Below are 17299 nucleotides of genomic sequence, written 5' to 3' on the forward strand. Positions count from 1 at the left end.
AAAGTACAGGAGTTATTTCCTGACAGAAGGCTCCAGCTTCTTTGTATGTAAGGTGGATGTACCCTGTGCTGTCCAGCAAAAGTACAGCTTAGAGGTCAAGGGTCATAGTGCAAGCCTTACAGTGGACATTGCTGTCAGTTCAGATTAAGTGTGGATGGGGAGAAAAGGCGCTCTGGGAAGATCAGTACAAAGACCAAGAGATGGGCTTCAGAGCAGGAGGGAGGCACACAGTCAGGGGCAGCAGGAGGATATCAAGTCCACAGAGTGCTTAAGACACCAGTGTTGTGTGAGGTCCTAAGGGGCCACTCGTGAAGTGAATTTGTGGGTGGAGAAGCAACTGTGAACGGAGGGAATCAGAAAGCAAGTGTCAAGTTACTGTTCCCAAGGGCTTGGCAGCAAAAGAAAGGTAAGAGCACGTCCTGGGGAGAGCTAGCAGCTAGCTAAGAAAGGATGCTTTTCATTTTAGAGATAGCAATTCTGGAGCCTTTGTAGACTTCAGAGGAAGGAGTTGATGGCCAGAGGATTAAGACATAGAAATGGATGTATTGGCAGAGAAGGGTTCTAAAAGAAGGGTGGAAAGAGGCCAGTGGAGGGATGGCTCTTTTTCCAAGTCATAAAGGATGGGCTGTGTGGCAAGCCAAAGAGCGGAGAAGCTGAGTCGGCTATGCAGTGGCCTGTGTTCTCCTGAGGCCAGATCCTACGCTTTGCCAGAAGGTGCAGAAAGGTTTACATTCGGGAGGGTGCTGTGGAGAAAAAGAATAGACGGTGAGTTCAGGTTGTGTGAACTCGTTCCCAGTACTTGGGCTCTGGTCTTTGGATTGAGCTAACTGATTGATTACGCGACTGAGGTCAAGTCAGAGAGTCAGAGACCCTTTCCAGGTTTCAGTGTTCTCTGTCGAGCCAAGGTGCAGGTCAGACCAGGATTTCTGAAACTGTTTCCTGACTTTGGGGGCAGAGGGTGTTAGAAAAATTGGAATTGGAAATGGAAGATGGAAGTATGATGTTCTGAGCTCCATTCCAGCAATAAAACCTTCCTTAGCGACTGTAGAAATGAGTAATTCTTAGTCAGTCTTAGGGACTTCACTGTCAGTGAGGAAATAGAGCTTGCAGGATATTTTGCTGTCAGTCAGCAGACTCCAGACGGTTGCCCATTGTTCTGTGGGATGTTTCAGTGGTCCCAGGGAGCCTGGGGACGACCATAGCTAGGGCTAGAGACAGCATGCACTTGCTCCTTGTGTGATTTATCTCCTGAGGATCTGTTTAATAACTGTTTGGTTTTTAGAACCTTCTTGGTTTGATACAAATCATGCCTGTCTTATACTTCTGTCCGGGTAGGAGGTGTGCTGATGACTGACGAATGCCTTTGAGTGGGTCTCAGGGTAGCTTTCCAGGGTCTTTTTAGGAAGGTTTATAGATGTGAAAAACTTAGTACTCTTATTTCATTTGAAACAAAATACGGATTGAAATCTCAACTGGTTATCAGTATGAGAGCTCCAATGAATGCAGTTGGTTACTCACTACGGTTGGAAGAATCTGGAACGTGCTGTTGTTCTCTGGATGAGAATAGGAATGTCTTCGTTGGGAACATTTGGATGTTTAAATTCATTGCTTCAGATTCATACTGTACTCCCATAACTGTCCCTGTTAGTAATAAGATTGTAACCTTATTTATAGCTAGAAACTCTTAGAGATGAAAACTCCAGAGCAAGCAGACACCCTGACCTGACTCCCCTGTTCTCCAGTCCTCCAAAACACACTCGGCCCCAGACCCTATAGAATCTGCAGTCTGCTTGGGACAGATCCTTCATCTTGACCGTGGGGAACATGAACAGACAGCGTTTAGTGATTACATGTGCGAGGATTGTGAACGGAATTTGTGTTGGGCCCTAATCTTAGCTGATGTAATTTTGGCTACAGTGTCAGGAGGCCGATCAGCTGAAGTAACCAAATCTTGCCTGAAAGAAAACAGATCTGCCACAGTTAGCTGCCGAAGTGAAAGTCGTCACTGTCTCTGGTCCCCTGGCTTTCCCACTGCAGCTTGAGGAGAGTCCTTGTCTGTACCCTAGACCAGCAGGCAGGAACCAGCTGTCACTAGGGTGCGTTTCACCATCTTGAATGCTATTTCCCCACTGAATGTCTGGGTTCGTCCCTGCCTGTCAGGCCGTGTGCACCAAGCTCTGCTGGACCACATTCACTCGTTCCGTCCTGCGCTCCAGCCACTCCTGTCACGGAGTTGAGATGCATGACCTTATAATTTGGGCTCAAAAGTTCCTTTGTAGGGTTCATCTAGTTTCTTCTTTAGACACTTTTCCATGGTAGGAGTATTGGTTCTCATAACAAAATCCATATTTCTCTACTATCTGCTAAGTATGTCCTAAAGAACTTCTACCACCAAGCTCCTTTCTACCGGTGTCCCCACGACTACCAAGCCCCTTTCTACCAGTGTCCCCATGTTCACCAGGCCCCTTTCTACCAGTGTCCCCACGATCACCAGGCCCCTTTCTACCGGTGTCCCCTCGATCACCAAACACTCTGCAGTCTCCCAAGAAAGTTCTTAAAAATCAGAGAGGTGGAGAGGCAGAATAAAGAATTTTCAATTTTTGTGTATCCCCCTTTTATGGTAGTAATGAGAAGTATTATCATGGTTTCTTACATTGGAAACAATTTGAAAGTTCATGTAGGGTTTGGAAGGGTTCTTTATTTAGTAATGTCTACCTAACAGTTTTCATATTCTTAGCTATCCAAACAGAAGGATCTTAAAGGTCAGTTGGAAAGAGGCAGGTATTTGGTGGGCAGGTTTGCCATTCTGTCTCATAACGATGTGTTGTTTTGGATCTTACAGCAAAGTGCAGGCCCGGCTGGCATTCTCTGCCTACCTTCAGCATGTGCAAGTCCGCCTGACGAAAGACAGTGGTGGTCAGACTCTCAGTCCCAGTTGGGCTGCCAAAGAGGATGAACAGATGGTGAGGCTCTGCTCGCTGGGACCTGTGACTTTACCCCTTTTCTTCCTCTCCTTCTCTTCCTTTATCCCCAGCTCCGCATTAGGTTCTGATAAAAGAATTACTGCAGGATGCTGTTAAAGGTCTAACCATGCAAGCCTGGTGACCCGAGAATTGACTCCACAGTTGTCCTCTGACCTACACAGGCATGGTGTGGCACACACATTCACCATGTATGACACACACATACACACACATACACTCACATACACACAGATGTTATACATGGCAAAGTTTGAAGGTTTCTCATGTTTTTATGTGATGTGAAGCAGCTCTCTGAAGCCATGTGCGTTATGCTGTGTGGAGGAGGCATCGCTTTACTCCATTTTGAATTGGAAATTGATTGCTCATTGGATGTTAAGTCCTGCATGAAGCCTTTGAGAAGAAAAAAAAACATTCTTCTGTCCTTAAACTGCTTTTCATTTCATTCTTTGAGGGAGGCATCGTTAACTCATTTTACAAATGAGGAAAAAAGGACCTAGAAAAGCCAGCGCTTTTGTTCTGTAGCTAGAATGTGGTAAAACTGGACCCAGAATGTCATTCTTGCCTTTACTTTGTTTCCTTTCTTTTCTGTCCTGAGGAGTCCCGCTAGCTTCTTGAGTCAGCGCCTCTTTGTAAACTCTCCCAGGAAGGGCTGTTCCTATGTCTACTTGGAGTTGTGTAAAATTTTTGGATTATTAGAATCAAACTTATGACAATTTTGACTATGTATTAGTCATTTGAACTCACCAAGGATTTAATATTCTGGATCACAATGACAGGGAGCATCAGGGTTTTTTGGTAAGATCAGAGCTTGTAGAGGAAGCCACAACCTTTTAATGCCCATCTTAAGCTACTGGCATTACCACAAGCAGAGGGATCTTCAACTCTGAGGAAGCTGGGTCCTATGTCAGGGCTGACTTTAATTTTTAATTCTCTTTATGAAAGGTGCATTTTAAAAAGCATAGTAGTTATCCCAGAAAGCAAATGATAAATTTAAAGCAGCCAGTGCAACCCGGAGATAAAACCTTGTGTGTCATGAATAATCCTTCAGCCATCAGTGGAAAATGTTAGCGCTACACTTTCCAAGTGGAAAATTGAGCCTGCCTTTTTCAGAGTCAGTTTGTCTGCTCCACTGAAAAATAATGTTTTAATATAGTAGCTTAAACCATGCTATAGTAAAGACATCAGAGAACTATAAAATACACCCCCTCCCCCATTATATTATAAGGCTGTAACATTTATGCTGGAGAAAATTGGAGGAGGCGGCATTGAACAAAAATGTAAAAAAAAAATCACTTAGAAAGTAACCAATAAGCAAACAAAAAAACAATCAAACTAACCCTCTTGTTGCTGACTGAGTATTCGCCCAAGATTTGGGGCTTTCTACAAGAATATACTGAGATCATCACTGCAAAACTGAGTAAACATCGAGCTGCCCTGGCCATGGCTTTGTTTATGAAAAAGGCAGGTACACAGCTTCTTTCTGTGATCCAAGTCGAAAGCCTGGAGACCCGCCACATGAAAACAGTTTTATATTTTATGGACAGTAACCTCTTTGAGGTCTCTGGCTCCACGAAATCTCTGAGAAGCATCTGTGGTGTCATGAAATGACCTGACAGATCCTCTCAAATTCAGAATCCTTTGTCTCCATCTTAAGCGAGGAATAGTCTTCCATTCTCTTAGTGACTGTCCCCTGCTGTTGCTTCCCACCCCTGGCCCTTAGAATTCCCTTACCCTTCGGAAGGAAGAATGGTTTGTCCAGCAGTTTCTAGTTTCCTTCATAGCCACTTTCTAAGCAGTGGTTTCTGCTCTTCAGCTGTGTTCATTCCCCATGCTTCTTTCCATACCTTCCTCCACTGTCTTTATATGAAGTCTCTTGATGCGACCCCAGAGTCCAGATCCAGGGGCTGCCTCTAGCTTGTGATCATGTCTCACTCCGGGAGTCTTTGACATTTGACCCTTTTCTCCCTGACCTCTGTGGCATTGTTTTCTATTAGGTTTCTCTCTGTACATGATTTTTTGTTTTGTTTTGTTTTGTTTTGTTACAGGGTCTTACTGTGTAGCGTAGGTTGGTCTCTAACTTGCCCTGGCATTATAGACATGTACCATTGTACCTGATCCTGTTTCTGCCCTCTCACCTTTGCTGAGTTCATCTGCTTCTGTGATTTTAGTTTGCATTGACCTTGATTGCTAACTTTCCTAAATGGATCTGTTTGAGCCCCTTTTTAGAAACAATGTCCACTCTTTGAGTTATGATAGCTCTGCTTGTGTATATGTACATGGTGGTATTTGTATAACTACTGCCTTACTAAATAATTACTTGCATCGCTATTTGGTTTTTGTTTTTTGATTGCCCACATACTGAGGGAAGAGAATATGGTCCTTTTGTTTTGTCTTTATGTAGTGTCTTATAGCTAACATGTTTGTAAGATGTGTGACATCATACCTCTTCTCCCATCATCTTTTGTTGTCTTCTCACATCTTTTGTTCGAGCCCATCATTGCTTGTCTTCTCCATGTTTAGCACAATCCCTACTTTTGTTCCTTTCTAATTACTTTATTTAGGAGCTAGTGGTTCGTTTCCTTAAGCGAGCATCAAGTAATCTCCAGCATTCATTAAGGATGGTGTTGCCTAGTCGGCGATTGGCACTTCTGGAGCGCAGAAGAATCCTTGCCCACCAGCTAAGTGACTTTATCGTTGTGTACAACAAGGTAAGTTGTTTACCTGATGTCTTCAGTGTTGGTTCATTGTACCTGTTGGGAACAGGCCATCTGCTTTGTCCCGTTCTCTTGGTGGCACCATTCCCAGTCCAGCTAGGCTGAAAACTGCATATTTTGAGGGCCAATGGCTATACTTAATTCTTATAAAATTGCACCATTCTTTGCTCTCTAGTATACCTGAGAAAGATCCTAGTCTGTGTGCAACTGTAGCATAGTATTGTGCCTGTAGACATTGGGGAGATGACCACTTGAGAGTGATTAAATTATGAATTTAATATGATGACTTGCATTTCTATTTCGGAATAGTTAGATTTTCTTCTCTGAAACATTTGAAACAGGAATATGACTTCACACCTATAAGGTACACTATTTAATTAGAATTTTTTTTTTTCAAAATGTTTTGTATCTGAGGTTCTAGACCATTTTAAAAAGATGTTATTTTGGGAGAAAAAGTATGTCCACTATGTAGGAGGAAAAGCTGAGTCCTGGAAACTGACATGGCTTTTCTGAAGTTACATGGGAAGGCTAGTGGACTGTCGACACACTGAACCTGTAGCCACGATTACTTCAGATCTGTTGAGAATCCTGTTTTGTCTTACACAAGTAAAAACTCAGTCAGTTCGGAAACTGATACAAGAGACTCTTCCAAGACCAATCTTTCCTCTATGAATTGCAACAAAATATTGTGTGTCTGTTGTCCAGCAGCACTGTGAAGCTGCAATTATCATCCCAGATGTTACTATAAAAAGCTCTTGCTCTATGACCCATGTTAGCAGAAAGTAAAAGCATGATTAAAAATTACATTCTGCCACCGTTACTTGGGAATATCAAAACATTTCATGAAACGATGACCCAAGTAGTTTGTCAGATTTATAAGTGGTGGAAATACGGGAAGAAGGAAAGCCTCTCCCGCAAGGTGAAGAAAGCAGAGGAAAGCGCATCTCTCGGGAGTCAGTTTGATCTTGTTGTTTTTCTCTGGGTTGGACACGGGTAGGAAACAGAACAAATGGCTGAAAAGAAATCAAAGAAGAAACTAGAAGAGGAGGAGGAAGATGGGGTAAACCCAGAAAGCTTTCAGGACTTCATCCGACAAGCAAGGTACAGGGCACTGCTGATCGACAGCCATGTCCTTCCGTCTCCTGAACTGCCCACTGGATCACTCGCAGCCCCTTGTTTCTGTTCTGTGGATGGGAATAAACTCAGTCCCCAAAGGAGGGAACATTTCCTAGGTTTGGCCTCTCCATATCTTAGCCAGTTGTGTTGCTGTTGTCATGACTTCAGTTATCAAAACACTGCTGCTGGGTGTCTGGGCTGGAGTTCTAGGCAGCCTTCAGCACACAGCCCAGAGAGTGTGAGAGCCCCTGGAAAGGGGAAGTTAGAGGCTTCTAGTGTTTGCTGGGTCCAGATTTATTCCCGACCTCCTGATGCGGTGGAGACGACCAGATATTCCTACATAGAGTAGGGTGAGGACTGGCGGTTTCTCAACTCTGTGAGGGTCACGCCTAATTTATATAAAACAGAACAAGTTTTTCATGTTTAGGGCTGACCTTGAGAAATTGAAAATCTCTTATGTTCAGCTCTGTTGATGTAAGCCAGCCAGACCGTTTTACTCACTGACATTGTATTTCCAAAGGAAGAGATAACAAAAGCACTTAATTTTAAGATTTGTAAAAACTCAGAATGGAGGGTCTTTTTTAAATTAGAGAGTTGTCAGGCTAGAGAGTTGATTCAGGGGTTAAGAGCATTATCTGTTTTTGCAGAAGACCTGGGTTCTGTTCCCAGCGCCTACATGGTGTCTCAGAACCATTCCTAACTCTAGTCCCAGGGGACCTGACATAAAATAATAAAATCTAAAAATATAATTTTTTTTTAAATTAGAGAGCTGTGCAGAAACTACTAAACTAAAGGAAAAGCAATGATAAGCCCCTTTAATTAGGCTTCAGTAGTCCAAGGCACAGTGGGAGGATAACAGTAGAATATCAACATTCCGTTCTTTGTGAAGTTAAAGTAGATAATGGCTTATCAGTCTCTAACACTGAGGTCCTTGGTTAATTCTTTGAACAGACTTCACTGTGGCCTCAGTGTCTTGTGTTTTAGGTGTGCTACAAACACATATATCATTTTGTAGGGTTTATAGTTATATAATGCTCTTTTGTGGATTTTCTGAGGTCTTGAGTAATATGCTTGAGAAAGCAGGTATAGAAATAGAAATAAAGCAAGAATCAGCTTTCCACATCAGCCTCATAAAAACAGCAAAAGCAAAAAGGACAAGGTGGTTCAGTGGGTAAAGGTGCTCATGCCTAAGTCAGAGACTTGAGTTCCATCCCCAGGGCCCACGTGGTGGAAGGAAAAACACAGTTCCTGCAGGTTGTCCTCCATGCCTCTTCCATGACGTGCATATGCTTATCCACAAAGTAAATAAATAAATGTAAAAAGATTAAAAGCGGAAAAGGGAAAAAAGTAAATGATACCAAAAAATAGATTCTTTTTAAAGTTCCTAAAATAGAAAAATAGAGGAAAAAAACCACACACACACACACACACACACACACACACACACACACACACACTTTGTATAGTGTTCCTGCACGTATGTCCAGAAGAGGGCACCAGATCTCATTAGAGAGGATTGTGAACCACCATGTGGTTGCTGGGAATTGAACTCAGGACCTCTGGAAGAACAGCCAGTGCTCTTAACCTCTGAGCATGTGGTTGCTGGGAATTGAACTCAGGACCTCTGGAAGAACAGCCAGTGCTCTTAACCTCTGAGCCATCTCTTCAGCCCAAAACCTCATTTTTTTTTTTTTTAAGAAAAGAAACATAACTGGAAACTAAATGTAAACTATATATACTCTTAACTAATAGAGTGTTTGGGGTAAAAATATTTTAGGTTATATTGTTGATTGTCATTTAAGCAGCAGTTCCTGGGAACTGTGTGACAGTGTAGGGTCTTTTACTAAATTAGGACGAGCACACAGACTCCTTGAATAGCCTGACAAGTTCAAATGCCTGCAGGAAGGAGGCAGGAAGACCTAAGACAGGTGCAGAGTGGCTTGTGGTTGGGCCAGCTATCCCCTGCCTTCCAGTACTCTGAGAGCGCCAAATAAAACACTGCCAGAGAGAAGCAGGGCCCATTATAGCCCCAGCTGGAGGTATCTGCCAGTTAACACTATTTATCTTGTGCCACTCTTCTGCTTGGGGACCTGAGCGTTTATGGAGATCCATAGAGGTGCTTTCCTGGGTTTTCATTGGTGTGTCCTGAAGAAGGCAGGTGAATTGCCTCACCTCCTTGAAGGCTGCCTGTGAGAAATAATACCAAGCTCCAGAGATAAGAAGGTGGCTACAAAAAGTGGCTGTCCATGTTGAAAATCCTCGTGTTACTGCTTCAGAGCCCTCTGGCTGAGAGCAAGATAGAGCCGCGCATGCTGTGTTTGCTGGGAGCCTGCTCAGACCCTCCTCTGTTTTCTAATACTCTAGACTCTGTGGCCACTCATAACATGGCATTTCAGTAACTCAAAGTGCCCATCTAGTTCTATCTCATTTGATGTTCAGATGGTTAGAGATACTGTCTGTGGCCACACTAGGTCTCCTTATTTCTGACAGAGCCAATAAAAATAACTTGTGGCCCTTTGAGTGAAAATACCGCAGTTATCTGGAAGCAGGGTAGATGCACTGCCAACTGCAGCCAGATGATAGCTGCACTCTGTGGCTATAAATGATCTTTTTTACATATTTTATTTTTTAATGGTACACACCTTTCCGTGTCTCTCATTCTTTCCCTCCACTCCCTCCGCCCCGTGTGTTTAAGCTGATGAGGGGGGTATTGTACAAAAATAGGTTGTTGGTAAGCTTTGACCTAATCTGTGGTTTCAGTTTCTTACCAAGAGTGTGCTTACCCAGTAAAACTTTGTGCAGGTGACTGAGTACTTGAAATGTGTGAGGTGTGATTCTGGCAAAGAATAGTCTAATTTTATCTCATTCAGCTAAAGTACATAGCTCCGTGTAACCAGAGTGGCTGCTGAATCAGGTAGTGCAGGTCTAGAAATTCTCTGCGGGTTAATAAAGATGTATCGTGGTCCACACTTTCCCAATTGCTTTCGTTGTAAACTATTAATGAGGAGCTTTTGCCTTGCGTGTCTCACTTTCCCTTCTCTGCTTACTGTTTCCCTGATAAAATGTCGAAGGATTTTCCAGAGCTGCTTCCTGTGCTGACCGAACTCTCTTCTTCATTTCAGTGAGGCTGAACTGGAGGAGGTGTTGACTTTCTATACCCAAAAAAACAAGTCTGCCAGTGTCTTCCTGGGAACTCACTCTAAGAGTTCTAAGAACAGCAGTAGCTATTCTGATAGTGGGGCCAAAGGTGGTAAGTACGCGAGCTAATGAGTGAGCCGTGCAAACAGAAGCATCGGGAATAGGAGCCCTGGCTGCACACTGGTCTTGAGTGTGATTGAGTGTAGCCTTTGACTGTCCTTGAACTCACTGTGTATATTGGGCTGGCCTCAAACTCACACAGATCCGCCTGCCTCTGGCTCCCAGTGCAGGGTTTAAAGGCGTGCGCCACCCCCGCTCCCCAGCTGGGTAGAGTGTTTTTGTTATTGTTGTTTGTGGGCCTATTCTATACCTAATTGGGGTGACTGATACTCTTGGTCCCAAGCCCCAGATGCCATTGGTTTCCTTCAGACATTATGATGTTCCCTGTGTTTCTAACAGTTCTCACTTTTGAGGTTTGGAATCAAATGTGGACCAGACTCTCTAGCTCATATTGTTGTTATATAAAAAAAAAAAAGCAATCACTCTGTATCAACAAAGCTCTGTGCTTTCTATGTAAGATCAGTTTCAAACCTAGGAATTTTATCAGTATTTTAGTACTTTATTTATTTATTTATTTTGCTTGTGTGAGTGTCTTATGGCATGTATGTCTGTGGACTCCTTGTGAGCCTGGTGCCTGTGGAGGACAGAAGAGGGCATCAGATTCCCTGGAACTAGAGTTGTAGATAGTTGTCAGGTGCCAGGTGAGTGCTAAGTACTGAACCAAGGCCTGCTCAGACCATCTCTCCAGCCCCCCTTGTCAGTATTGTGAGTGCCAGATTCAGTCTCTCTGCTCTTAAGGCTAGCCCAGTCCTGTGAATATTTTCTGAAATATTCAGGAAAATTAGTCATTTCAAATGTAAAATGAGTTTCCCAAAGAAACAGTGTAAATTTTGTTTGTATTTACAGGGCTGCAGATTGGTCCCAAAGCCTCAAAATGCTAGACCAGCTCTTTCTAGCACTGACATCCCAAGCCGGTGTTGTAAACTCACTTAGGGTATTGCATAAAGCCTCCTTAGTGGCTGTGTTCCTGAATTGTATTTTTAGCAGTCCCTTTAAGCCCTGCTTCCTCTTGGAGTTTGTTTCTAACTTCATATTAACCTCTCTGTTTTTTCTTTCTCTTATTTGCTGTATGTTGTGTTATCCCCTTTGATAGCTGCTAGCAGTTCAATGACTTGGCCTTCAAAGCCCTTGAGTTTGTCAAGTGTATTGTCTGGTGTGTGGAACTGAGTGGGTGAGCGTGAGAAGGCTGATGAAAATCTGAAAAGTCCAGTAGCAGTGTTGTGGACGGGAGGCGGAGAGATGTTTACAGGGAGGTCAGAGTAGGGAACAGCGTGTTTACCTGGTGAGATGGGGCCCGCGCGGGCATTCATACGGCAACTTAGCCCTTGACAGTAATGGAGAAGACATTTGTATTAACAGGAGCTGCATGTACCAGTAGCTCCTGTTAATACAAATGGGACATTTCAAATTCTCAAATTTGTTTCTTAAAGATACTTTTATATTAGAAGATAAATTCCTGCATTTATCTATTGTCTAAACCTAGAAAGGGGTATGAAGGTTTCAGTCAAGAAAAGAAACATTTGATAGTTCGGTGTCTGGGTTCATTTCATAGCTGAGCAAGCAAGTGATAGCATTACCCCTGCAGGTGCTGGTGGATCGGACAGGACCCAGATGCCATTATCCTTTGAGAAACTCTTACGTTCTTGTATAAACCTTGCCTCTGAAGCAGACTTGAGCACTTCTCTAGTTATTAATAGCTTTCGACTGCTCTGTTTCAGAATCTGATGGTAGAGAAAAACCATTATAGTGGAAAATGGTTTTATTAGTCGGTATAACCATCAGCCTGTCTCAGGTAAACTGAGGCACATACTTTAAGCTATAGAGTCGAAGTGGCAAACCAATTAGTGAGGCCACGCTTGAACCTCACAATGCTGCTTTTGTGCATGCGTGTGGATTTGGCTCCAGCAGGTCCTGCCAGCCACTGTGGGAGTCTTAGTGGGAGCACCCGACTTCCCTTTACTTATATCATTATCCAGGCATGTCCTAGCTGGGTCGCAGTCAGTAGATTGCTGCCTCGGGTTTGAGTGAGATGATGCTGATGTAGGCAGTCGTTGGGAGTTGACTGCTCACTAGAGCTGTTGCCGTCCTTTAAAAGGTGTGGTGGCGTGTGCATGTTTCCCAGCATTGTCTAATACTTGTGTATCATGTTATGATTTTGATTAGTAAAGCACTTAAGTCAGTATTTTTTATTTCAGATCACCCTGAGACAATTCAAGAAGTGAAAATAAAGCAGCCCAAACAGCAACAGGCAACAGAAATCCACTCCGATAAATTATCTCGTGAGTGTTTGAAACACACGTTATGCTATGGTGCATCTCTCATAGAAAAACTGCTGTCAGGTATTAAACATTTTAAGCGCATGGACCATTATTGCCCTGGGAAGTTTGCTTTTGTTCTTCCCTTTCCCTTAGAATTTCCTGTTGGTAACTTTATTTCCTTCGAAAGCATTTTCCATTTTCTTTAGAAGTTCTGAGCACTTTCTTTTTTCCCAGAGGGAGAGGAATTAGCTGCTCCTTGTAGAAACTTTGTCTTGCTTGCTTAGCATTTGTAGAATGTGCCTGCTCTGCTTTGTGGGGGATGTCTCAACTCAAGCTTTTAGGAAGGGATAATGATAAAGTAAAATCCTTGTTACCAGGCTGTCTCTGGTAAGCAACGTTTATGACGTTCAAGATGAATACTAGTTAAAGCTGCATGATTTCTGTTTCATGTTAACATATTTTGATGTTCTAAAATTGTATGTTTATGTGTCCTAAAATGACCTGTTTTTTTGTTTTGTTTTGTTTTTGCTTTAATAGGATTTACCACTTCAGCAGGAAAAGAGGCTAAACTAGTCTATACCAATTGTTCTTCTCTCTCTGGTCCTGCTGCTGTTCTTCTGCAGAAACTTCCCAGCACCCACTTGTCATCTATTATTACCACCTCTGCCCTCTCGTCAGGTCCTGGCCACCATTCTTCTTTATCTCAGATTTCTCCAGCTATCCCCAGCATGCCTCACCAGTCAGCACTTTTACTGAACCCAGTCCCCGACAGTGCTTCTCCCTCCATACACCCTGGGACCCAGAACGTAAGCCCCGCTGGCCTGCCACGCTGTCGATCAGGCAGTTACACCATGGGCCCCTTTTCCTCTTTCCAAAGTGCCGCACACATCTATAGCCAGAAACTGTCTCGTCCCTCTTCAGCAAAGGCAGGTGAGTGAGAAATGAAGACTGCCTGCCATGTCAGCTCCTCCCCAGCCCCATGAAAGTAGAGCTCCCTCTGTTCCCTTTGCTTTTGATGCCTTCTGCTGTGACTAAAGAAAAGGTCTTGCTTTTTTTGTCCACGGGCATTCATTCACTGATACAGAATGAAACAGGACTGCTTTTAGGTACTATAAAAAGGAGATGAAAAAGACAAGGCATCTAGATTTTCCACCGCAGACGATCACAGACTGTGAAGACACTGCATTCTTTCTGATTCACGTCACTATTTCTGACTTCACAACATTTACAAACGAATACATAACCAAAGGCTTCATAAGATACGATATTTAATTTTAAATGAAGTAGACCCATATTATCAGTCAAGTTTTCTTCTCATTTATTTTATGGCATTGGGAATCGAACCCAGGACCTTACATGTGTTAGGCAAGCACCCTACCAGTGAACTACATCCCCAGCCCAGATTTAATGACAGCTTTGTTGAGACATAACCCCTACTCAGAAACTTGGCTGTTTCGTATGAATCCAATGGGTTTTGGTACGTTCACAGATACTTACAACCAGCATCACTGCCTAGCTTCAGAACACTTTCTCTTCCCTCAAAGAAACTCCCTATTAGCAGCACCCTCCTTACCTCTTCCTCCTAGCATCTGACAACCACAGGTAGCTTTCTTTTTCTACAGATTTGTTTATTCTGGACATTTCACATAACTAGAATTATACAATAAATGGCCTTTGTGATTGGCTTCTTTCACTTAGTGTCATGTTTTCCAGGCTCATCTGTTAGAGCATGTGTCACGCTAATGCCTTGTAAACAGCTGGGTGGTGTTCTAGTGTGTGGCTGCAGCATTTGTTTGTGTGTTTGCCAGGTGGGGTATCTGGTTTTCCCTACTTTGGCCATTATGACCAGTGGTGCTATATGCAGGGTGACAACACTTACACATTGACATCAGTTTTTATTTTCTAGGGTATATACCAAGAGTAGAATTAACTAGGTCATGTGATAAATTTCATGAGTCCTCATTTTGATCAAGCAAGTTCTTGCTAACATTTAATGTTTTTTGATTTTACCCATCATAGAAGGTTTGGGTTAGAATCCATCTGTCTGTCTACCTGTCTATCTATGTATTTTTCTGTTGTGCAGAAGGGTTACGATTGGCATTTCCTTAACGGCTAATGATTTTCTCATGCCTTTTGAGTATTTGTGTATCTGCATAGGGAAATGTTTGATTTCTTTGCTAGTTTTCCAGTTGAGGTATGTCTTTATCATTGAGTTGTGCTCTTTATGTGTTCTCTATCCCAGTCCCCCATCAGGTGAGTGCTTTAGCAATGGTTTCTCCCTGTCTATTGGTTCTTTTCACTTTCTTCAAGCATAGATGGTTTAAGTTTTGATGAAGTCTGATGTCCCTATTTTTTCCTTATGCTGCTTATAGTTTGTATCATATCTGAAAACATTAACCCAAATTTATAAGGATTTTCTCCTATTTTTTTTCTTAGAGTTTCACATTAGATTCTTATTTTGGAACTTTTGTCCATTTTCAATCGCAGATTGTGTGAGGCGATGTAGGCTTTAACTCATTCTTCTGGATGTAGATATTCATTTTTTCCAGGTCCATTTATGTAAAAATGTTATTTCCCTACAGTTGAAAATTTTACCTGCGAATGGAAAGATTTCTTTTAGAATCTCAGTTCTGTTCCTGTTGATTTTGTTTCAGTCTTACACAAGTACCACATTGTCTTTCTGTAGCGTTATATTAAGTTGTGAAATCACCAAGGGTTCTCCCAACTTTATTCTTCTTTCTCAAATCTTTTGAGGCTTTTTTGGGGCTCTTACATTTTTATGAAAACTGTGAGATTGTCAGTTTTTGCATTTTAAAAATTAAGTCCATAAAGATTGTGGTGAATCATTCTGGGGAGTGTTTTAACATTGGTTGAGATTTTAAATAATTTAATGATGCCCGTGTTAAAAATGAGCTATACTTAAGCCACATTTTATAAAAGTGAGCTTATACTAAGCCACTACCTTTAGTCAGGCTTGGTGGTATATGCCTTTAATCCCAGCACTCAAGAGGTAGGAGCACATGAATCTCTGAATTCAAGGCCAGCTTAACCTACGTAGTAAGTTCCTGGCCAGTCCGGACTACATGGTGAAACTTTACCATTAAAAGGGGTGGAGGGTGGGCATCAAGATGTTTCAGTAGGTGAAGGCACTTGCCACCAAGCTGACAGCCTGAGCTCTATCCCTGAGGCCCACCTGGGGGTAAGAAAGAACAAACTGCAATTGTCCTCTGACTGCCCCACACATATGGTGCTGTTTGTGGACATGTGCGCCTGCACACACGCACTACATAATAAATGTATAAATGTAATCTTCTTAAAAGATGATTCAAACAGAATACCAAGGTTGTCTCTTGATCATATTTAGTACTGTGCACCCAAGAAATAGAGAAAATATCTACTCAAAAACACATATTTATAAAACTCAGTTATATCCTATATCATAAGCAAGAAAATAATGGTAAAATTTGGAGTCATATAGTATCATTCTTTACCCACATTGCAACTGAGTTAAAGGCCAATAACAAAGGAATATATAACAAATCTCTGTATATTTCAAAATCAAAAAAGGGAAAAGAAATTTTAATATAAAGAAAATATGCTAGAACTTAATAGTAGTGGATAGCTGCATGTCCTGGTGTGTGGAGAAGGAAAACAGTGATCTGCATCTAAGGAGAAAGACATAAAGAGCTTTGCCAAAGCTGCACAGTTCATAAGTAGAATAAAGATATCAAAGCCACTCATGAACTTTGTCTCCTAAAGAAGATCTGCATTTGGTGAAATGGATGAAGAAAAGAGAAGACAGGAACATTATAGAAGGAATAAAGAAGCAGACACAGAAAGATGTATAGATGAGATAAAATAGGATATGACCAACAATTGATTTTCCCAAATTGAGATGGACAAACCTCATTAAAGGCATAACGTGTAAAATTGACTCAGATTGATCTCAGAAGAAGGCCAGAATAGTCTTGTGAGTATAATTGGTATAGTGCTTAAAGCTTTTCTCTGAAAGAAATGATAAGGCCCAGATAGTTTGATAGGTAATTTCTAATGCTTTTTCTTTTTTTTCTTTTTTTTGTTTGGATTTTTTGAGACAGGGTTTCTCCGAAGCTTTTGATTTCTGTCCTGGAACTAGCTCTTGTAGACCAGTCTGGCCTCAAACTCACAGAGATCCGCCTGCCTCTGCCTCCCGAGTGCTGGGATTAAAGGCGTGCGCCACCACCGCCCGGCCGAAAAGTAGATAACCCTGGGATTAAACACTGCTAGAGAATAGAAGAATACCCTTTAACCAATTTTGTGTGATTGGATTTGTCTTGAAAACAAAGTAAGTTAGTGGTAAGGTTCGAGAGGAAAATTTTAAACAGCCTTCATTTGTAAATGTAGATGCAGAAATTCTAATCAAAATAAAAGCCAGCCAAAAGTAGCTACGTCGGAGAGAATATGCCATAAACAAGTCTGTCCAAGGATGGGAGCGGTTCAGTTGTAGAAGATGTGGCAGTTCCTGACGTCATTGTAAATTCAGGAAAAGACTGGGTAAACTCCACATCATTCATGATGATCCTCTGCATACTGAGAAGAGAAGGTCCCTGTTAGCCAGAGCAGAGGCCATCTGCCCTGAGCCGGCAGATGTGTCTGTCTCAGTGGCAAAATGATGACCGCACTCCTGTTCTGTTCAGCGTTTTACTGGAGGTTAAAACCAGCATAAAAGATTAAAAACTGATAACTAAAATGGAGGCAATAAGATATAGTTGCAGATAATATTGTCTACCTACAAAATATAAGACGGTCTCTAGGTGCATTTTAGAAAAGACTTGGCCGCATGATGTTAGACAAGAGTTGTTTGAACTGAAATTTTATGTAATGAAAAGAGAACACAAAGTTGGATGAGTAGTGAAGGGGGAATTGGGAGAGGGTGGGTAAAATCAATGCCATGAAAATATATTGTGTAAAAACTGCAAAGAATCAAAGA

At 42.1% G+C, this 17299-nt stretch overlaps 1 protein-coding gene across 9 annotated transcripts in view; it reads left to right on the forward strand.

The window, feature by feature from the left end:
- The window catches only part of Ttll5 (tubulin tyrosine ligase like 5), a 256735-nt gene that overhangs the window by 93071 nt on the left and 146365 nt on the right, over positions 1-17299 (forward strand). For 7 of the 9 annotated variants that reach the window (XM_005343377.3, XM_026780184.1, XM_026780181.1 and 4 more), the window contains 6 exons: positions 2843-2963; positions 5546-5692; positions 6696-6799; positions 9937-10064; positions 12268-12351; positions 12868-13260. In XM_005343377.3, the coding sequence (XP_005343434.1) occupies positions 2843-2963; positions 5546-5692; positions 6696-6799; positions 9937-10064; positions 12268-12351; positions 12868-13260 (977 nt within the window). The remainder of the gene's footprint in view (positions 1-2842; positions 2964-5545; positions 5693-6695; positions 6800-9936; positions 10065-12267; positions 12352-12867; positions 13261-17299) is intronic. The other 2 variants (XM_026780188.1, XM_026780190.1) reach the window with 1 other exon arrangement.

The sequence above is a fragment of the Microtus ochrogaster genome, chromosome 1 (assembly GCF_000317375.1).
Source record: "Microtus ochrogaster isolate Prairie Vole_2 chromosome 1, MicOch1.0, whole genome shotgun sequence".
NCBI lineage: Eukaryota > Metazoa > Chordata > Mammalia > Rodentia > Cricetidae > Microtus > Microtus ochrogaster.